The 22,168-nt window shown below is 50.8% G+C and overlaps 1 protein-coding gene across 3 annotated transcripts in view; it reads right to left on the bottom strand.

The window, feature by feature from the left end:
* SH3PXD2B (SH3 and PX domains 2B) overlaps nucleotides 1–22,168 on the bottom strand; it is a 79,639-nt gene that overhangs the window by 14,176 nt on the left and 43,295 nt on the right. For 2 of the 3 annotated variants that reach the window (XM_075766230.1, XM_075766231.1), the window contains exons 4-6: nucleotides 19,844–19,920; nucleotides 15,592–15,683; nucleotides 4,886–4,911 (exon numbers count right to left, since the gene is read on the bottom strand). In XM_075766230.1, the coding sequence (XP_075622345.1) occupies nucleotides 4,886–4,911; nucleotides 15,592–15,683; nucleotides 19,844–19,920 (195 nt within the window). Of the gene's footprint in view, nucleotides 1–4,485; nucleotides 4,522–4,885; nucleotides 4,912–15,591; nucleotides 15,684–19,843; nucleotides 19,921–22,168 lie in introns of all 3 variants that reach the window. The other variant, XM_075766229.1, reaches the window with a different exon arrangement.

The following is a 22,168-nucleotide window of genomic DNA, read 5'->3' as shown; positions in this document are numbered from 1 at the left end:
ATCCTAGGATGCTCTGCTCCCCCACAGAGAAGTTCTCCTGTGCCCAAGGTCACAATCTCTCAAACTGGTTCTGAGAAAGACAGACTACAACAAAGATTTAAATGAACAATGTATCTTCAGACATTGTTATCTGAAGGACGAGGAGGCAAATTGTCCGTGTTATTCTGCTATAAACAGCACTCTGCAGAGCTCCAGGTGAACTGGCCAGGTGCAGGGGATCTGTTACCGCTAATGAAAGCTTCTTCCATGCCAAAATCCAGAGGTGAGGCACCAGACAGAATTAAAAATAGCTCTCTAAAGTGAATGGTGGATGCTAGGACTATCTGTTCTACTAGCTCAATTAAAGGTTTGTGCTTAAAACGATCAGAGGATCTACCCAGACCCTGCAAGAATAACAGCTATAGGAAGAGAGAAGTACTCTCCTTTCTGCCTCCCTTGCTGTAATTACACCAATTGCTCTGAGGCTATTTGTGGTTTCAGCAGCCAATTCTGGATCCTCCAACGTACCTATTAAACCAGCAACAGAAGTGGTAAACTGAGCTTGGAGGAAGAAGTAGGAGTTAATTTCAGGAGCGTCTTCACCTGGCATAATCGTCCTCAACCACAAAAATACACGCTCAAGTTAACAACAAAGCATCCTATTTATGGTCAGACTTAGTCTCTTAAAAATAGCAATGGTGTAAACCTTACCATCTAAGATGAGAGACAGTAATATAGCTCTGCAGCTGGGGAGGGGAGGAAGCATTAGTAGAGTCCAGAGCCCACAAGAGGATGAGTTTTGCAGACAGCTGTAGGCAGGAGCACAGACTGTGTGTCCTGAACACCCCTCGCTTGTGAGGCTGACACAGACGTGGCCTAGAGAAGGGATGTGCACTGAGTCAAGAAACCACTGAGGTCCTTGGACTGGACTTGCAGCACTTGCCAAGGATGCAGGAGAGCCTGCGGGGAGACGCACTCAGGTCTGCAGGCAGGGCCAGGCAGAAGCCGCCTCCAGCAGTGCACATCCCAGCTACCAACCCAAGGACTGCTCGGCACAGTGACCTTGCTTTCAAGACACGTGACGTACGAGTGATGGGTCAGCCCGTAAATCTTTGCAGGTTTTGTTTGACCAGGAGGTTGGCCATTCATCCAAAGCATTGGGATGTATAAAACCAGGTAGGAAATCTCACAGATACAGGGTTGCTTGTGACATTTTCAACCTTTCCAATTTTGGGCTTTGCAGTATCAGTGCCAAAATTGAGAACTTTCTTATGGGGCTTGGACGCTGATGCCTCCAGAGGGAAACAAAAAGCTCAGGACTGAAATAAAAGAGGGGGCACAGGTGTGTGTTTTTGAAGCCTGCCCTTGCTGTACACTCTAGCCCCTGCCTAATGCACCTTCCAAAAATGTCACGCTTTATCCAACTTTGGATAAAGTTTCTCCCTCCTAGTCCTGTGGCCTGTGCTAATCTGTCCCACGCTCTCAGGGCAGCCCCTCCTCTCCCAGACCTGCAGAGTTTGTGAAGATCAATACTGCAAAAGTGAGTTTCTTTCTGCTCTCATGTGAAATGGGCACTAGATGTTGTGCTGTACTCTTTGCAAGCTCTCTCATCTCTCCAGGGATTTTTCCAGAACTGGAAAATTATCACATAGAAATACCATTCACCAGTGGAGTTTTAGAAAGGGTCCCTGTGGCTGCTGTAGGATATGACAGCCGTGTTTTCACCGTCTCTCATTAGACGGAATACTGTGGTTTGGGGTCTCTACGCCATTGCAGGCACATTACATAGCACAGCATAAGTGATGTGGCCACACGAGAAAGCATCTAAAATAAAACTTGCAAGGGGATACTGGAGCTCTCTGCCAGCCTCCTTGGGCAGCTCCACCCAAATATAAACTCTGGAGACAGCTTCGGGTTCCCCTGCACTAAGTCAGTGCTGCAGCGAACCCATGACTCTCCATCTGTGCTTTCTGTTGAACTGCGAGAGGAGCAATGAATAGAAACGCTCAAAACAGTCTTGGGGGCTGATCCGATGACTGCTTTTAGATGTACTTAAATCAGTGGCCAAGCCAGTCTTCAGAGCCTGGGGAATAATCCATCCCCCCGCAAGCTGCAGGCTGTAGGGAGCCTGGGCCCATGCCTAAGGCTCACAGACATGTGGGATTACAAATACTGGTAAAAAAAACTCAGCAGAGGAAACAGATTTTATTCCCACTGCTCACTTACACCGGGCCCTCCTCGCAACAGCAAATGTCACTTGAGTCTCTTGGTCACTACAGGAGGCTGAGGGTAGGCAGCACTTTAACCCACTTCGCGTCCCAGTGTTTGCCGAAATCCTGTTTCAAAACAGGGCTTGCTGTGCCAGGAGCTCGGGAGCTGTTTCCAATGCTCTCCTGAAGAGCAGCTCGCCCACTCTCTGGCAATGCTGGGAAGAGTAAGCAATTGGGAAACACTTCTCACTGGTTTTGTTTCTGAACAGCTAATGCTTGCCCCCTCCTCAGAGAGATCCCCTATTGAAAGAGCCTTTTTTGTGCCTTCTGCATATTTGATACCTCAAAGCAGATCTGGCTTGAGGAATCAATCAACAGTCAGGGACTTCCACAAGGTAGAAGAGGATTCGGGGTGATAGGAGCAGAACGAAACTCTGTTTCTGCTAGCAAAAAATGCAAAACAGTGAGAGGAGCGTGAACACATCTGGCAAAAGGCATCAGCCCTTTGTAACCTTACTGCACGTAAGCATCTTTCCCTGATGGCTACTGCACACAGGCCAGGTGCCACGGGCAAAACATCCCATCCTGCCCTGCCAGGGCAGGCTCTGGCTTGGTTTTTACACAAACTCTCCCTCCCTCTCAATGGTGCCAAGCAAACAGCATCTCAAAGAGCATTTTCTCTTTGACCTCAGCAACATCCCTGCCACGTATAAACCCACCGTGCCAACAAGAGAGCAGAATGGAGCTGCCCATAAACCTGCAGCGAGAAGGCAGGACGAAGCTGTGCATGCAAAGAGGAGAAAAGTTCCCGCTTCTCTAGCAGTCAGCATCCTTAAACTGAATTCTGCCCTCAAAGAACTGAGTTATGCAGCAGAAATTTTCTTCCTCTTCTCCTCAACCCAAGAGAGGTCTTCTTTTCTCTTGCCTAAGTGGACGGGGTTCAAAGTGATCTAAACACACACTGATCTCATAGGGAAACATAATACGTCTCCCTTATTCACCAAATGTGTGCTGAGCCAGCACACAAGAGAGTTTTCAAGACGAGGGAGATTGTGTCTTTATTTTACCTCTGTTTTATCAAAAGGGAGGAAAACTAAAAAAATTGCAGCCTGTTTTTTTCCCCACCCACAGCTAGAGACTTCCCTCTGCCTCCAAAGCTAGCTGAAGACCCACCACTTCAGCACAAGAAATCTAGCACAAAACCTCCAGTCTGTGCTCGCAAATGGCTCATGAGAGCTACAAAATGACCATCCCAAGGTCCAGCTTTGACAGACACACCTTGCAGCAGTCAGTTTGAGAAGAAAATGTTGTCTGAAGTTTTTAACTATACTGGTAAACCTGTGCTAGTCAATCAGGAGAGCACCCGGTTATGACCTGCCCGTGAGAACAGAGCAAAACCAGGAGCCACTGTTGAAGCAGACAACATCTGAGTTTTTCATACGCATCCTACAACTACTTTCAGGTAAGAGGATGGGACACCATCAGTTCTTGAGGGTGGGATACCCTGCAGATCCAGTAGAAAAGAAAGGAAAGTGGAATTAAGTCTTCGAGTCTCCCCTGTACCTTTTCTGTCTCCTCCGAGGAACCCACTCATCTACAAGTGAAATAGCTTATGCAGCTTACGGCAGTGCAAGCACTCAGGCCAAAAACTTTTCCACAACCTATTTCAGCAGAATCTCCATGCAGCCAAGACTCAGACCTTCCTTCCAAAGACCCTCACACTATTTTTATATCTTCTGCGGCTCCAGTAGCTGAAAGATGCCCTCCCTAATCCACAGACTGAAGGCTCTTCTCCTCTTTCTGGGAAGCTCAAATAACTGCTTAAACATACCAACTAGGAGGTCTTCCAGAGATGTTCCCCTCTCTTGAGGAGCAGGGGTAGAGCATCCCAGATCCACCTGTCAACCCAAAGAGTCCCAGCTGGTGCAATCACAAAGCAGAGCATACCGCTGCATCGGGAGACTTTCAACCTCACGCTGACCACCATGCAGCTCAGACCCTCCTTCGGACTTGGGAAATTTTGCATCCCCATCCTCCTGGTTGGAGACCAAGCCCTGTCCTTCGCCCAAGACCTGCAACACATCCCCTGCATGTGGAGCTGTCCTGACAGCCAAGCGCCAGTCCCGAGCCTGCTGTACCTTCTCTCCACTGCTGCCCCGTGTCCACCAGCCACCACAGAAAGCTACGTGGGACATGACAGCTTCTTGCAAGGGGCTTGCCCCCCCAGCCCGAGCAGGTGTCCCCCCGCGAAAGGCAAAGCGAAAGCAAGGGCCAGGTAGCAAGCGGCTGTTACTACCTCTCTGCAGGAAAGAGGCCGTTCTCTGGATAAACCCTGATGGAGGAACAAAATGACGGGAGACAAGGCATGAGGTGAGGAGGGAAACAAACAGGGGGGTGGCAGCAACGGTGGCGACTCGATTAACGAGTGAACAGGGAGGCCAGCGCAGCGTGGAGAGCTGCAGACATCCGTCCCACCTGTGGGAGCGCCACGGGAGGCAGAGGGGGATGTGAGACCAGAACTTGGAGGCTGCAGTGAAACCCTGGGTGGGCAGAGGGGGCACACCATGTCGGGAAGCCCCCCATCCCCCACAGGGGAGCACACCCATGGGGCCAGACCCTCATCCCACTCCAGGAGACCATGACTGTAGGTGAAAGGAACAGCTGGTGGAACCGGTGGAGAGGAAAGGAGTCCTTACCAGACCTCTTCTTTCCAATGGGCTCCCTGGAAAAGAGAAGGAAGAGTGTCAGCAGAGGGATGGGGCAGTTGGGTTGGTTGTTGGCCAAACAACAAACCTGCACAGGAAAGCACAGCAGTGCCGGCCCCAGTGGGGCCACTGACCTCCCTCAAACAACTAAGGTCCCTACCGGTGACACAGGGCATCCCTCGCCTTGCAAACAGCCCGTCTCTTCCCCCCACCCCTCGCTCCTCATTTAGTAATTTAATGCTTTCATCTTTCCCAGGGTGAGGCTTGGTTGCTGGCCTGGGCTCCTCAGTGGCTTTGTCTGACAGCCACAATTCCCACCATGTCACTTGGCAAAGGTGGGTGGATTGGGACGATCTGGCAACAGAGTCAGGAGCTGGGGAAGCCCAAACCCCCAGAACTGCTCCCAGCACGGACCACAGCTCCCGCAGAAGTGGGCACCACTTTGAAGACAAAGAGGGAAATACTGAAGTTCTTCCATGTCTCGCACCTTTCTCGGGGACAAGGATGGGGAGTGGTTGGGGATGGGGCAAACATTTGTACCCCAAACCAGAACACATCATTGAAGTGTCGTAGAGAGGATGAACACCAGGGCTGTGCAGCAGAAAAATTGCCTCCAGGACAGAGCAAGCAGGAGCTATTGGTGGTTATGAGGAGGCTATGAGGTAGCTTCAGCCCAAGTCCTCTTGCTACAGCCAGCACTGGCCACATTGCTGATGAGATGGGTTAGAAACCACAGGTCCTGGGTCCCTTCTTTTATCTGAATGTTGCCAAGAAACATGGTTGCTGAACAGCCTCAAACCCAGGGCACAACCCTCTTCAAGCACAATGAAATGTTGGGGACTTCATGATTAAAAACCAAACACTAAATCAAAGGAAATACAGGCCCATAAAAGCCTCAAAATATTATGGATAACAAACTAAGATACCCAACCAGCCTGAAACCCAAACAAATGCACCATCTCTGTCCCCAGCCCAACCACAGCGGTCCGTGTTGCTACAAAAGGGCTCTCAACACTTTCACATAATTCAGCGCTGTGGCCTTGAAATGCTGCCGTAGTGTGGGGTGATGGTAACCTGCTCCCTGTTCACTTACGGAGGAGACTGCTTTCCCCGCTTCTCAGACTCACACACGTGACAGATCAAGACCATCTGGCCAAGATGAAATACTCTGGTACCAGGAGACACGCATTGATCCTTGTTACTTCCAGGAAAAGTAACAAGCACAAAGCAGACACTGGAGCTTCCAAGGAGGAAAACATTCACCTGGTGGTAAGGGGACCCTCCTGAGGCTTTAGGCTGCCTGACCACTGCTTGGAAACCAGCCCAGATGGACCCCAGGAGCCCTTTCATCTGCTTATCAAGTCAACTGGCAAAACAACCTTTTCCACTCCCTCCCCTTTGTTTTCAGGCCAAGCAAAGAAATCCCTCCATGCTCAGCAAGAAAGCCAGCCAGAGCTGCGCTACGCTTTGTTCTCTTTCAAGCTTATCTGCATTTTCAGACCCTAATTACTGCAGACATTTTATTCCCATGGAGCAATGGGGTGATGCTGAGACTTGGCTGCCTTCGAAGACTGCCCACCCATCCTGGCAACACATTTTGCTCGCAATGCCTTATCTTCCTGGTCCCCCCTTCACTTTGCACCATAAACATCTAGCATTCATCCATGGAGTTATCAATAAAATTAAATAAAATGCAACAAAGATGGACTAGAAATAAATGGGACATTGTTATCTAGAAACTGGAGGCTATCTGTTAAGTTCAGAGACCACAGAACTGTGCAAAGACCTGAATACCTTGTTCCAAGTGTAGAACCAATGGAGGAATCTACTGGATAGAGCATCCCAAAGACATTTCTAAACAGAGACCACATTGCAGAGCTAAATCAGAGTTTATCAATAAGCCCCATTAAATTTGCACCAGCTCAGCGATAAAGCAGGGAAAGGAGGCAAAGCAAGGCCAGATGAGCACGCTGGAGATCAGCAGGTAGGCATGGCACCCTTGTGCTGACAGGAGGGCACTGATAGAAATAACTGTTTTCTTCCCTGCCATCTGCTAAACCTGTTACTGTAATTCATCCCCCTGTTTCCTTTCACCGGCTGCTCCATCTTGAGTGAGTGGGCAAGGAAGGAGCTGCAATTTCACTTTGCTGCTGGGTTGTTCCTGGCACGGATACAAAGAACTGCAGGTCTGAAGACCAGCAGCCCCAGCCCACCACCTCAGAGGGGACAACAGCTCAGACAAGATGGGAAACAGTAATAAACTCCCGGCAGCATCTCTTCCTCCTCCGTTCCCCATGGACCAGAGAAAGGCATGCAGCAGAGCCTGCATGGCTTCCTGGAAACTGGTGGCTCCAGAAGAGAAGAAGGAAAAGCCACTCTGCCTCCGACTGTGAAACTCATTTAGCTCTCACCCCCACAACAGCCAGGCTGTGCAGATGAACCAGGCAGTCACAGCACAATTAGAAGGCACCGATACACAGCTATGACTGTGTGTTACCAACACACGTGTAAAACCCACGACCGGTTCTCCAGCTGCTTCTCAGGACTTTCCCAGCTCCTTGTCAGGAACACTGAAGACAAGGGTTCCTGTGTGACCAGAACCTCACTTAAAGCACTGAGCCAGCAACAGTCTCAGGGTGCAGTGGGCTCAGCTTAGTGTCCTTCAAGGACCTAATAATCCCCCAGTGCAATCCCAAACGAAAACTCTTACACATGGAGAACTCTTAGCACCAACTAATACTGCCCATGCCACTTCTTTTTTTTTTTTTTTTTTAAGGAAAAAAGAGTCAGGTTTGTCAAGCATCCTCTCTAGTGTATCAGGCAGCATCCCTGTGGATCCAGTGATGGAAGGAGTGAGATGGGGAGCACAAGGCTGTGGTGAGGGCATGAGGCAAAGCTAGCAGCTTGGGAGGTAGGTTCAGAACAAACAGAAGCTGATTGTTCTTTAGCAATATGTAGGTGAGCCGTTAAACTCCTTACTGCAGGATACTGCAGACACTGAAAGTCTTCATGGCCTTACAGGGTCATAATTCAGGCAAGAAATATTAATTAAAAAACATTAATTATAAACCCAGGAAAACCCTAAAGGCTAGGACAGTGTCTAGAAAAGAACTGTTACAAGTTTGCTTGACTTTAAACTCTTTCTAAGGCACTCATGCTTGGTGGCTGCTAGGCTAGGCAGACTGCGGTGTGCTGCAGGGAGGCAGCTTTGAGGTTCCCACGCAGAAGAGCCCACCTTGCAGTGGGACTCATGGGAGGAAGGTGTCCCAACATGCATCTCGGGGACCTCAGCACCATCTCTGCTGCCCCATGGTCCTGACCACAGCCAGCTCATGGAGCTGGAGAGGGACAGTGGAGCACCAATGCAAGGAAGACAACTCCAGCTGCTGCAGAGCCAACCACACAGGAGCCACAATCAACATGCAAGATGAGACAGATCTGAGGTCACTATTCCAAGAAAACATCTCCCACACAAAAACCCCTAGCTCTTGTAAAAAAAATCCTTCTGTAATACAGTAATTCCATCAAAATAGCTGTCAGGAGGTAGTTAATCTTGTAAATATTCAGCAAGCTTGGAGATGTTAGAAGTCTTAGCAAAGTTTATGCAGACAAGACAGACTGAGAACTGGGGTACAACAGAGCTCTTGTTTGGAAGAACTGGTGCTTAGCAAATGCTCCACTGAGCACTGAATGGAGCCCCTGTCCCCCACGCTGCAGTGCCGGTGCTACCCGTGTTTAACCACTGCAGAGTTGGCCAAGCTGAACCTTCGGGCTCAGAAAGCTGCCCTGTTAGCTCAGAAAATGAAGTATTCTGTCCATGCAAGGAGCTTGCACTGGCACAAAGCGTATTTTTGCAGAGTGGACTCAACTCCTCTGATGTTTCTGTCTGCTGTAATCTAAAAGACAGACAGTTATCAGTTGAGAGTGAGGGAGACCACTATTTTGGAGCTGGGATCTAGCCCAAAGCTCCTGGTGAATCTGCACGTAGGCACCAGGAGAACTGCAAAACAAACAATTCATTATACAAGCTGTAATTTGTCTGGATAGTGGGACACAGCTTAAAAGCCACAAGTCAGCAAATGTCCTTGTCCAAACCAACATCCATCAACTCGGGGATCTCTAGTTCACCAGCAAAAGCTCCTGGAATGGCTTCCTAGGTGGGGCAGCCATTCCATTTTGGAGCAGAGACCCAAGCCTCCCCTTTTTCTATTAAATCCCCTGTCACCTGGCCCACAACTTCATAGCCCTATTACCCCCCAAACACCATGCAAGGCTGACAAAGAAAACTTGCTCCTGGCACAGCCCAACTACGAGGAACGGTGAGCACATGAAAAGCTACGGGGAAGCAGGAAGAGAAGACACTTGCTTCTGGAAGACACTGGCTACAAGTCTGCGCTTCCAATTTATGGAAACAAGGGAAAGGAGCAGTTTTGCTCCCTGTTCAATGATGGAAACATGCTTCTGTCCAGCGTCCTCTTCTGGCATTTTGAATCAAACACAAATCTTTAACTCAGCGATGGCTGCCAGCACCGCGGTCCTGAGCAGGATTTTTCAACCAGCCCATACGGGAGACAAGCTGGCACAGTCAGATCCCATCAGGGCTAATTCTCATTTTAGCCCAGTTCTCCCTTCTCTGATTTATTGGGGCTGGTGCCTGCCTGGAGTGCCTGTCAGTCTGCATACGGGAAGCAATCCATTACTGCAACTGCCAGCGTCACCCCCACCTAACCGCACATCACTGGCGCTTCAGTATTAATAAAATAATAATGACGGGCTGCTGAAGTTGCTGCAGGCATAACCTTGTTAGCAGCACACGCTTCCTCCTCTGGTCAGGTCCCAGCTCATTATTACACACCTTCCAGCCCAGACAGCCCCCAGCCATCATGGACCTTTGCTGATTCAGCAGAGCTGGGATTCAGCCCACATGCGGGACCCGGGTCCTGCCGTCCCCATTCTCCCTCGGGTGACAGTGACGGCTTCCCCTGGCATGCGGCAGGGAGCAGCGGGGTTACTCCCTCGGCATTTGGCCCTCCACCCCAGCCAGGAAAACATCCACCGCAGCAGAGCTAAACTGCCCCTGAAACACCCCAACATCCTCCCCCTTTAGCCACAGGCTGTTTGGGAGGAATAGCAGGAGGGCAAGCTGGGGATGTGAGCTCCGAAGGTGCCTGCATGTACATAAATGAAGGAAAAAGTAATTTTAAAAGCTGTCCCAGGCTTTGGCTGCTATCAGCGGCCCTGCTGCAAGTGGAGTTTGCCTGGAGTGTGTTTGCCCAGAGGAGCTGCGATCCTGCCGCTGCACACAGCAGCCAAAGTGACAGGGACACTTTGCTGGTGCCCCGGGGAACCAGGAGCTCTGGCAGGCCAGGCTTGTGGAGCGAGGAGAAAAGGAGCCGTTTCCCAGCAAGCTGGGAGGGGAGGAAAGGCAGCCCCTTTGCTGGGGGCTGGGAAACTGCAGTGAAACTTTTGCTGAGAGCACGAACAAATCTCTCCGGCTTCTGTCGTGTGGTGGCAAACACCAGGTGGGCTGCAGGCCACCGCGGAGGGACCGTGGCCCTGAGCGCTGATCATGCTTCCCGGCAGGCAGAAGCAAAGCACAGGGCAGCACCTTGCGTCAAAATCCTCAGGAAGGCTTCCTGCCTGCCTACAGTTTGGTGCCGGAGCTGGAAGACATCACTGGAATGAAAACGGAGTTCCTCAGTGCTTCCTCTCTCCGTTTTCAATGTCTTTGGGGTGTATTACCATAACCGTGGCAGCAGAAACTGCAGCCACCAAGACCCAGGAGTGCTGGGGAGTTGGGGCAAGGACCTACTGCTGTGAACAGGCCCTGGGTTAGCAGGTCAAGGCCAGAGGGACACCACCTGCCTGCATGGGCTGCCTTCCTGCCAGGAGAGGACCAAGCCCAAGAGGCCAGAGCACAGTCCTGCAACAATGCTGCTGGCTGAGACGGCGGCAGGGAAAGCCACTCACTCTCGCTTCACGTGAACAGCTTTGAAGATCAGCTCAACTGGGAAGCAGCAGCCCAAGCCTTTCCTGGAGGATGTTTGCTTAGCGGCAGCAGGAGGAGGTTTCTCATCCGTCTGCAGACTAGGCAAGTCAGACGTGGGGTCTCTCTGGTTCCCACCACCCCACGGCCCACCCAGCAGGCTGAAAGCACTGCTCCCAGTACGCTGTTTGGGTGGTAGCAGCTGGGAAAGCCAAGCAACCTCAGCGAGCAGGGAGGAGCAGCAGCTGAAGTTCACTGGCCAAACCCCCAGCTGGGGTCTCCAAAGACAGGATGGGCACAGATGTAACCCCAGGCACTGCAGCTTCCGCTGAGACACGGGCCCCACCTCTCCTATCATCTGCTCTTGTAGAGGTCATGAGCCCTTAACAAGCCTTCAGAGAGTCGTGGTGCAAGGCCTGCCGACCTCCCCAATCCTGCGCTAAGCCTCTGCATGCTGTCCAGGCAGCCAGGGAGCCCACGCCAGCCTTTCGGCCCTGCCCACCCTTTGCAGGAGACCTGCTGGACTGACAGACCCAGCACGTAAGGATGAAGGTACTTTAAAGAAGAGGAATTTATGCCTTTTAAAGACATCAGGACCTCCTGAAACCGGTAGCTTTCAAACTGTGAATCCACAGCCCCCAGAAGGGGCGAGGAGGGGTCCTTGAGGGCATCTTTTAAGCACGTTAAGAGAGAGTAAATTTGCTCTACAGGTGCCTGTGCCTCCACTGGGGAGAAAAAACAGGGGGGTCATAAGCTAAAAGGTTCAAAACAACAGCTTTAAGTATCTTATATATAATGGGATGCTCAGCTACCGAAAAGAAAACAATGAAAGATGCTTTCAATGAAAGAGGTTTCTCACAGCCAGGGGTACCTCCGTACAGAGGACAGCAGCTCCACAGCCCCTGGGAAGCAGCACGATGACGGGTCCTTCCCCAGCACGCCCTGCCTGTACACTGCGGACAATTATTAAATAACCACTTAGGATCTTGCTTTGCTACGGAGTTAACCTGGGCTCCCACATGTCGCAGAGCCGAAATTCAGCTGGCGAGGAGAGTTAGCAGCTGAGTGCCTTGACTCAGCAGTGGCTTTGTGCCCAGCCATTCAGACTTCCCCAGCCTTATTCCAGAAACTTTCTGCTGTGGCTCAAAACGACTTTAAATTGAAAAAGGGTGGATGGGAGATAAGGGGGGGTGCACACAGCAACGTCTCACCTCAACCACCGAGCATCCTGCTGCTGGTCAGACCTGCTGAGATATGCAGGGAGCAGGAATTTGATGATTTCTCTCCTTTGAAACTACAGTTTTCACAGGGCTTCCACCCAACACAGGGAGAAAAATCCCACATCCCCACGGATTGCTACCTTGCCAGAGGATTTCTCTTTCCATAACCACATCTCTTCTCCCTCCACCTCCCACCACTGCTCTGTGGAGTCACCTCTTCCCAAATGTAACCAATGCCTCCAGATTACAGCCCCACTCCAACCCACCACCAAGCCGCCCTCCAAGTTGGAAGCAGTTGAGTTACTCCAGTCCAGAGGTTGCTGGACAGGGATCCACGTCACAAAAGCCACTGATCATCACTGCCAGTGGAAACACCACAACCTCAATCCACTCTCCTGTTTGAAGTGGTCCCTCTGGGCATGAGGACACTGGAAAGTTGGCGGGTGTGTGGAGGGGATGGAGGAAGGGCTTCACCTCCCTCTTTCACCCCCTTGACTGCTGGAGACTCACGTCTCAGCTCTGCTTTCAGCTGTGATCTACCGCCCAACTGGAAGTGACGGGGGAAAAAGGACATGCAAAGTCAGCATTTGACTCTTCCCGTCTCCGCTCAGCCCTTGTCCGCTTGATCTCCCTTTGCACATGCCAGCAGCAGGGCTGGGGCTTGAGAGCAGGCGAGAGATGGAGAAGGGCTGAGGAACTCAGGTTGCAGGCCTGGTAGCCAGCACTGACCTGTTTTTGTTGGTGCTCCCAACACTGGCCAAGGGGCACTGAAGGGAGCTGCACTGCCCGAAAGCAGAAGGAAGGTCCTGGCTCAGCACAGGAAGAGCTGCAGTGCTGGGCAAAGCAGACACCACAGGGACTCGGAGATAGATGCATGGGCTGTCCAACCTCCTCTTTCCATTCCCAAACACTGCCAGACCAAGGACTACATTTATCCTTTGCAGTTAAACTCAGAGCTCCACAGACTGTAGTCAACTGTGGCCCCTGAAAGTGGTTTCACACTTTGGGGTGATGCGAGTTAGGTGGACCCTCTACCTGTGCCCTAGAAAAAAAATCAAGCAGAGGGTGCATCCGACAGCACCCAAAGGCACGTCCCCTTCACTGCCACCGGCCGCCAGTCCCGTGGGCATGCTGCCACCTGAGCTGTCAGCTGGGGAAGCCAAGGCAAGGGATGGGGAGCAGGAAGGGTCCTGGCCACAGTGCCACGAGAGCGGCTGCTTGGCTTGGCACTGAGCACGCTGACCAGTCCTTTTTCGCTCCCTTATCCCCACCTTTCAGCCACCCAGCAAAAAAAGCGGCCGCCCCCCCCCCCCCCCCCCGCCTTCATGGCCTGGCTCCCTTTCAAATTCCCGGAGAAAAGTATTTATCTGCTGGATGAATGATGACATCCGGCCAAACCCCAGACACGCCATCACGTCTGATCCAGCCCAGCCGTCTATCACAGCTCTCATCTCGTTATTGGTAAGCTGGCGGCCTGCCAGCACTCGGGGCTCAGGAAAGGGCTCCCACCAATCTCTCCAGAGGAGAGAGTCAAGGACTTTTATTAATTAGCATTTTGAATTGTAGCTAATAAATACCCCTCTGGCATTCAGGCTGGGATAGGAAACACAACAAAGATGTCCTTGAGATGCTGTAGCATTTTGCTGCTGGAGGCAAATGGACAAGAGTCACCCGCAAAATCCTTCTGCGTGCTGCAAGCTCACCTCTCCTCGCTGGAGAGGAGCAGGCAGCAGGATGGAGCACAACCACTGCTGGAGTCAGTGGTGCATCGCCCACTCGCCCATCCAGCACTGCAATGGCCAAACACTCACAGACACATGGCAATTTCGGAGTGAATGCCATTTTGTACCCGGGCGCTGCTCAGCAGGGACGCAGGACGCTGTAGGATGTACCTCAGGATGGACCCTGCAACACAAGCACGTGCTTGGGATTGGACTTTGGGATGGCACCTCCGCTCCCCTTGTCTGTTGGACCCAAACCAGGGAGACAACGAGGGACATGGCACTGATCGCTGCTTGGCTGGAGGGCCAGGAGCTACAGCTTCAAACACTGCTGAGATGCACCGCTCTGGGCTAATGCTTAGCACCCAAAGGTCTCCACATCTGAATGTGCTCCTTGATCTGGCCACAGCCCCCACCCTGCCTGATTTCTGGATCAGTCTACAAGACAAAATAAAGGTGAGGAAACTGGGTGCAAGACTGAAGGTGCCCTTCAATCCGCCACGTGTGACAGTGCCTCAGCCACAAGTGGGTTCAGTAAGCGACTCCCTTGGCAACACAGCTCACCACCCTCTCATGCAGGGCTCCAAGAAACCCCCCACATCCCAAAACAGCCTCAGGGGCTGTTAACCCCAGCGATAAACCCCCACCCAATGTCCTCGCAAGCTCGTCTTTTCCTCGTGTCTCTTGCTTGCCCCTGAGCTGCTGCCTTCGCTGAGGGATGACCCCTGGGGTGGCAGGTTAAGTGGTGAGCAGTAGCTGGGCAGGACGGATGAGAGCGCCAGCCGACAGCAAGCAATTAGTTAATGGGCTCCGGGGCCCTCAGACCAATCTCATCAAGTGACTGTGAGCTGCAGGAGGAATGACGACAGGCCAAGCAAATAGAGACAGGAGCCAAAGGAGGAAAGCAGGAATGGGGGAAGGGAGAATTAAGAGATGGAATAAAAAAAAAATCGAAAACCCGGGGAGAATATATAGTCCACAGAAGCGTAATACTTAGCTGGAGACCTGAAAGAACAGTGTTGCTGCTCAGAGGAGAAAACAAAATCCCTTTATCTATCTCCACACCCTTCCAATATAGAAGATGTCAAATCAATTTACTGCCTTTCCTCTCACAATTAATCAAGCGTCCTCCATTGCTCAACCTTTGGTAGAGCTGTGAATTGTGTCACATGCAGCATAAAACGAGAGAGCAACATAGCAGAAGATGGAGGCGGCTGCTCAGATTTATGCTGCTTGTGATTAGTAAGAGATGGGTGGCTCCTGGCCAAAGTAGCTCATAGTCACAAGACTTATAACCACACAGAGTTGCGTAAGGCACGCGAGATTCCTTGCAAACGTTCCTTGTTTTGCATGGAAAGATTCTGGAGCGTTGTTACGGATGGGGCTCATGGACATGGCTAAGGGAAAGTGCCTTTCAAACAAGGCAGAGGTCATCAGTAACCATGTGAAATGAGGCTTTTCAGACTGACCATGTTTCTGAAACCAGCATTTGCGAGCAGAAAGCGGCTTGGGAGGAGACCAACAATTCATGGGGTCCCAGAGAAGCGTTTCCACCTCCCCACTGGAGAAGGCTACGCCAGGCTGAGTGGGCAGAGGTGTCCACCTCAAGTTGCATAGCCCTCGTTCCCTCTCCAAGAAAACCTCCAAGTCCCAGATCTGTGACTCACGGGGGGAACTGTCGATGAACATCAGACTGTTATGGATACCAGCAAGTTCAAGGCAGTTTGAGTTTCATCACCACCCCAACCAGCAGCTACCCAACCAACTTACTCCTTGGGGGGCGTCAAGTCATCAGGTCGTGTCTCAAAGAACTGGAGAACCTCCTCACACTGGGAGATGTAGGGAGGCAGCTGGATCAGAGCCTGCACATGAAACAGAGACACCGGTGATGGGAAGCATCAAGACTGAGCAAGGAGCTGCGTGAGGACAGGCCCTCAGAGCGCAGGGGACTGGGTCTCAGCACCGAGCTCAGCACCCATGTGGTTCCTGGCACACAGGAGCACAGAGCCAGGCTGGGAAGAGCTACTGCAAACACACACCGAAGTGGAGCAAGACCCAGACAGCCCCCAGTTACACTCACTGCACCATCCCAGCTGCAACTAAAGACTAAAGGAGAATAAGCAGAGACTGCCCGGGCCCTGCTTAGCCCAGCTCCAGCCTTTTGGACAGATGTGCCCTCACAGAGCCACGGGGACATCTGTCCCGGCACCCAGCCTCCCGGCCATGGCCGGGCTCAGTTTCCCAGCTGGGGAACTGTGCTGGGGCTATAGAGCCGTCATCCTCAGGAAAGGGTGGGCAGTTTACACGTGGCAGACTCTCAGTGCCATGAGCCCTGACTAGCACATCCCAAAAATGCTCCACTGGGCAGAGCAGCTCGAGCAGAGGCAGGGAGAGAAGCAATAGGAGGCAAAAGCATGGACACCAGCTCGTCAGGGCAAGGGCTGGAAGGCTGCTATGCGTTCTGTCAAATGGCAGGAGCTATAAGCTGCCTCTGCTTTTCTCCTTTCCCTTCGAGGAAGCCTGTTGCAAAAAGACAAGCTTCAATGGTGGGACTTGCAGGGTGAGAGTGTGCATGTCTGTGGGAGCTGGGGGCAGAGTCTGGGACAGCAATATTTGCCTTGGGCCAGAGCTCTTGTAGGTCCTGTCCAACATGGCTGCAGCGAGGGCTGGGCAGGGAAGGCAGCATGGGCAGCTGCCTGGCAGAGAGCCCTGCCCTGCTCTCTGCTCATGGGAGGGAACACAGTCACAGATGATGGTGACTGCAAAAAGTAAAAAAACCCATGCAATTGAAAAAGGGCAGATTTGAAATCAGGGAGCAGTGCTGCAGCCCGACCTGGAGCAGATGTTTAACTGACTTTCTATGTAATTCCCCCTCCCCTCCATTTGCTGTCACAGCAGTCTTGTGACAGCAGTGTGGGCAAACCGAACCTCCACTCATTTCTGTATTGGAGACAAAGCCACATCTGCAAAGCCCTGGAGTTACCACACAGATCAGATGTGGCTCCATATTGACCTAATTGCTGGTCCCCAAAAGCCCTTCCAGCCATTCAGCACACAGTCATTCACTGCCAGCGCGGCAGACAGTCAGACCACTAATCACGGGCCAGCTGCAATCAAGATCATGTGAGAGACAGGAGAGAGAAAACTACTCGCTCCATGGCGTTTGGGTCCAGGGAAAGGCTATTCAAAGACTAAGTTTTGCATGGATGCCATTCCCCTGTGGGTACCACTCCCCAGTTCCAGGCATCCCATGATCTACACAATTTCCCCCATCTCAAAATCACTCTGATTCTGTGGCCTGGAAAAGGCTCCGTGTCCTCCGATAGCAGAGGATGATCACAGAAAACACCTTGTGCTGGAAGGATGAAAGGCAAGGCCCACAGCGCATTTCTCAGGACATCTTGAAGGAAGCCCACCTAGAGCTGACTCAGCTGGCATGGTGATGGCCGAGTCAAGCAGGCCACCCTGCAGTCTAGCTGGCCGTGGTCTACAGCAGCTATGGCCACCAAATCAAAAGTAGTGGCACAGATAGCAGGACGTCTGCTGTCCCACCTCTGGCTCTGCTACCCAAATGAGTGAGCTGGGGAGAGCCTTCAGAACACGGCTTCAGCCCATGGTGTTGGAGCCACAGCAAGTCACCTTACCCACCCTGCTGCCTGCAGGAGAAAGGTCATTTACCAAAAACAGACAAGACTTATTGCACTGAAATCCATTTTCCAGGGAGTGTGAAAGAATTATTCTCTAGCAGCACTTTTTTTTAGTGGTCCACCCAGTCTTGTTGGGGTAGAGCATCACAGCATTGCAACTCCTTCATCAACCCTCCAACTAACACTTTCTCAAAATCCCTTAGACAGGAGGACGGCAGTTCCCACACCAGGGGAAAGAACAACCGATGTAGAACACAAAGAGAATAAACTGGAGAAATGGGAAGAAATTTCTTGCCTTCGCTCCTCCTCCTTGTCATTCCTATGGTCGTCTGAAGTCTCATTTGGTGACTGGTTGCTCTGACTTTTTTGTTGCTTTTCTTGCACCTTACCTTAAATTGCCACATTTTTCAGTATAGAGGGATCTGGAACAGAGCCCTTCAGCAAGAGCATTGTCTTGCGAAAGCAGTGGTTCCCTCCCTTGCTCCTCTTGCCTACTTCCACCCCAAATCTCACCCACGTTCTTTCCAGGGCCCTCCCAGAGAAGAAAGACACCCTACTTCTCTCACAGGAGATGGCAAGAATACAAAAACTTTCTCACAGTTTTCTGTGGGAACTTGTTCAGAACGTACTCACCTAACCCTCAGTTCTCACTCAGCAGGGCCAAGCTGGAGGAGATATTTTGTATTTCTGTTCTGCACCACCACCCTCCAAGCACCTGCAACCTCCACCTCCAACAACAAACACGGCAGTAGGTGTGCGCCGGGACACTGCGGCTGCGATCTGCAGCACGACGTGTCCAGGAGGGACATCTCTCTGCTCTCGCTGACTCCTTGCTCATTCCACATCTCTGCAGCCTTCAGTCCCACACTCACCTTCAACTCAGAAGCTTTACGGATAAGTAGCAGCAACTGGAAGGCCAGGCACAGTGTGCATGTTCTTACTTGGTAATGCATTAACGGGAGGAGGAGAGAGCGGATCTAAGTGGGTCATATAACATCAGCCATTATGTTCCAGTTGTTAAATGGATTCATTATATTTTATGCCATTAATAGCATCATTCTGAGACAGCCAGCTGTAGCATCTTATCACTTAGAGACTTTTTCTTCCCAAAAATTAAATTTATGGTTGTGTGTGTCTGTACGTAGCTGGCACATTTTAGTGACTCAGAAGACAAGGGGATGATCGTGCCTGGCTGGAGCCAAGTGGTTACTTGCACCATCAGCTTCCCCCACGCTGTATGGAGCACACAGGTCCAAGCACACCTTGCACTACATCTCCATCACTCTGCTCTCATCTCCTATCCTGGCCTGCAGTGGTTTTTCACCCACAGACCCACTGCAGAGCTGTCAAGATGCATTTACTAATTCACCTTTATCCTTGTACTTGTTATTCCAGCCACGACATCCCTTCCATAGGTCTGGCTGAGTCCCAAAACCCAGTCTCTCCCACCATACAAAATACTAGGCCATAGTCACTGCTATGCCTCCTGCACCTAAGCAACGTGATGGATATTTTACCATCTCCCCATCTTCTCCTTTGAGTTTTGCAGTCTTTGTATATGTTTTCAACAGCATTCAGACTGGATTTTGGAGGTACCAGTTCTACCTCCAGACCATTTCATGGCTGCTGCAAGTACTAGTGCACTTCAATATGATGAGATGTGGCATACTTCACTTGTGTAATTTTTTGTGGACTTTAGTATTTTGTTCCACCCCCCCCCCCAAAAAAAAATGCCCTAACATCATAATTTGCCTTTTACTTAAGTACAGTCTTATATTCTTCAAGAGTATGGGGCAAATTATCTCAGCCTTATCTCTACTGGCTTCCAGTAATTTTCTGCAGGTACAAGTCATCTTACCCCTGTGCAAAAAACTGTTTTACATAACCAGTAACAGGAGTTTACATCCCAGTTTGGACCCATCCCACCAAAAAAGTGCTGTCTTCAACATAAAACAGCAGGTCTGATCCCAACAGATGGGAAAGAAAAGGCTCCCCGAGGAACCGAGTCCTTCAAGCCTAGTCCTGCACACAGCCATTTCACTCCAAACCACGTACTAGACAGAACATGGTCAGGCAGCCAGGTCCTTTCCAGTCCATCTGGAAAGCTGGTTCTGGTTTGCAGCTTGAGAAGGCAGAAGAGAAAGGGAAAGCACAGCAACAGGCTGCAAGCTGGTATGGAGCTGGGGCACCCTGCACACCCAGGCCTCCAAGCCCTCGCATTAATCATGTGGAGTGAAAATGGGGTTGATAGTGGGGGATAGCCCACACTCCCTGTTCTCCCAGCACTGGCACACCATTGTATACAATCAGGCAAACAGGATCAAGCCTGATCAAGGTGGCTTCATCTTTGGTTGATGCTAGAAACCTCCCCTTACCTTGCAGTATTCATCAATAGGTATCAGGCGCTTGACTGCAACATCACGGATGTGACTCCGGCGGAAGAGGATCTTCCCTGAAACAGGAGAGGAGAGAGAAGAGCAGGTCAGTACAACACCCAGGAACGCTCTCTTTTAAATAGCTCTGTCAGGACCTATTCCCTGCATATCCTCTTCTTGCCAAAAGCATTGTACCTAAAAAAAAAAAAAAAATCCCTCCCATAGATTAAATACCTTAGCAGAATAAAGTGTGTTTAAAGTGGCGAGAAGAGAGAAGAGGAAACAATTACCAGCAAACCACATCCCCACCTTCTCTCACCAATGTGGCGATGACAGAGGAGCAGCCCCTATCAAAGCACTTGTCTGATACCTTACGGCCTGCTGGCATGCAAGTCCTGGGTGCAAAGGCCCACTGGTATGCAAGTCCTGGGGGCAAAGGTCCACTGGCAAATGCCAGCGCTCGCCAGAGAAGTGGACATCCCTCTGACTGCCGGTGCAGGTGGGACCCTTGTTGCAGGCTCCAGGCGTGCTCAGAGCACCCGGGTCCAGTGTGGGCAGAAGCCAAGCCAGGGGGTTTCTCTCTGTGCAACTCCTGTGTTGAACTGGTCCTCAAAGCCACCGTATCAGGACTGCAGCTCCAAGTCAGACCTATAGGATTTTCCTTCCTGTCTGGGGTTTATTTGTGTTCTCCATTAATGGGATCCTCTTGCCACCCCATCTCCTCCCCTCTGGCTTGTGGTACAGGCCTCTTTCCTTTGAAGTCTAATGAGTCCTAAATGCTTCAAGCTGCTTTCAGAGAGAGCAGCTTCTCTGGCATTTAAGGAGACAAAAGCCATTAGCAGACAGTGAAACAGATACACGTTATCACTAGTGAGACTAGTGATCAAAAGGACTGGTACTGGTAGGATTTCAGACCAGCACCTCTCAAAGCACCAGGAACTGGCACTGCTTTGCAATACAATCACCTGGAAAATTGTGTTTTGGGGGGGGCGGGGTGGTAATGAAGTTCCCTCAAGTTTCTCCTGACATCTCCCATACCACAGGAAAGTCTCATGTCTTTTCATCCCTGCTTGGGTTTCCAATCCCACCACCAAACCCAGGGAGAGCAACTGATGTTTTCTATCCATGCAATCCCTTCACTTATCAGAGGTCACCACGGGGCAACGCAGAAGCCAAACTCCCCTCACAACCAAATACCAATACATCTTGCAAGGACGTCTCTTTTGAGATCAGGGAAAAACACTCTGAAGAGCCACAGAGCCGTTTGCTGCACCACAGCTACCTTCAGCCCCTAAAGTGAGCCTTCGCAGGAGCCGTGGCACTGCTAGAGCCAGAGGCTGGATGCTACCAAGCTACCTGAGAACAGGATGTGTTAAAATAGCCACGCAGTTATCACGATTTTAAAACCAGGGCTGGGTCACCCTCCCCCCCCGGCTTCTCCTTGACTTGTCCAGAGCCTGGAACGTGCATGACTTGTGCAGCCTGCCAATGCATTTTTTAAGCAGAGATGAACTAAGCCAACCCAACTTCAGCTTGCAAGGAGCATGAATCAGAACTTTATGGAGAAGCCAGATCTCCTGCTAGGCTCAGTTAATGCAGAATGCCTTCGAAACTGGACCGTCCAAGGGAGCACACGGCAATCACACTCAGTACTAGCTCTATACTTGCCCTCCAGTGAAATGCAAAGGGTCAGGCCAGCTCATACCAGAAGGATTGCTTCTCATTTATGTCCTGCTGACAGCGAGGGGCTGAGACATTCATGGTGGGAAATGCTGTGCTCTGAAACGCATTCCTTCTCGCAGCCTGCCAGAGCCAAGTCTGGCAGTCTTTATGATACAGTGAAAAAAAAAAAAATACCCCTCTATTCAATCTGTCTTTTAGATTTTGAGGGTGAATAGCCTGGGAACACAGAGGCTGTCTGGAAAGACTGGGAGCGACAACTAGGTCGGAGCTATTTTCTTTGCTTATGGCAATTATTTTCCATCAGACAAGCAAATGATCAACAGTTTTCCCTTCTCATCAGCCATCACTGCATATTTGCTGCAAAGGTTTCTATCTGAATGATGATTTTTAAAAAGATTAATGGATCACAATAGTTTTGTTGGCAATTGTAAGGAATAGCTGTTTTGGTTTTATGTCTGCCAAAATGAAATCACTGATGGGTGGGTGGGTACATTATAAATGTCTCAAATAATAAGCTCTGGGTGTGGGAATATTTAAATGTTTAACAAACAGATGTTAGTGAATAATAATAAAAAGAATATAGTTTGGGGGAATAAATACATCACAACAACTGAAGTAATCTTAAATTATCCCCAGCACAGA

Source organism: Balearica regulorum, chromosome 14, assembly GCF_011004875.1.
Source record: "Balearica regulorum gibbericeps isolate bBalReg1 chromosome 14, bBalReg1.pri, whole genome shotgun sequence".
Taxonomy (NCBI): domain Eukaryota; kingdom Metazoa; phylum Chordata; class Aves; order Gruiformes; family Gruidae; genus Balearica; species Balearica regulorum.
The sequence above is the reverse complement of the archived record's forward strand: the minus strand, read 5'-3'. Positions and strand labels throughout refer to the sequence as shown.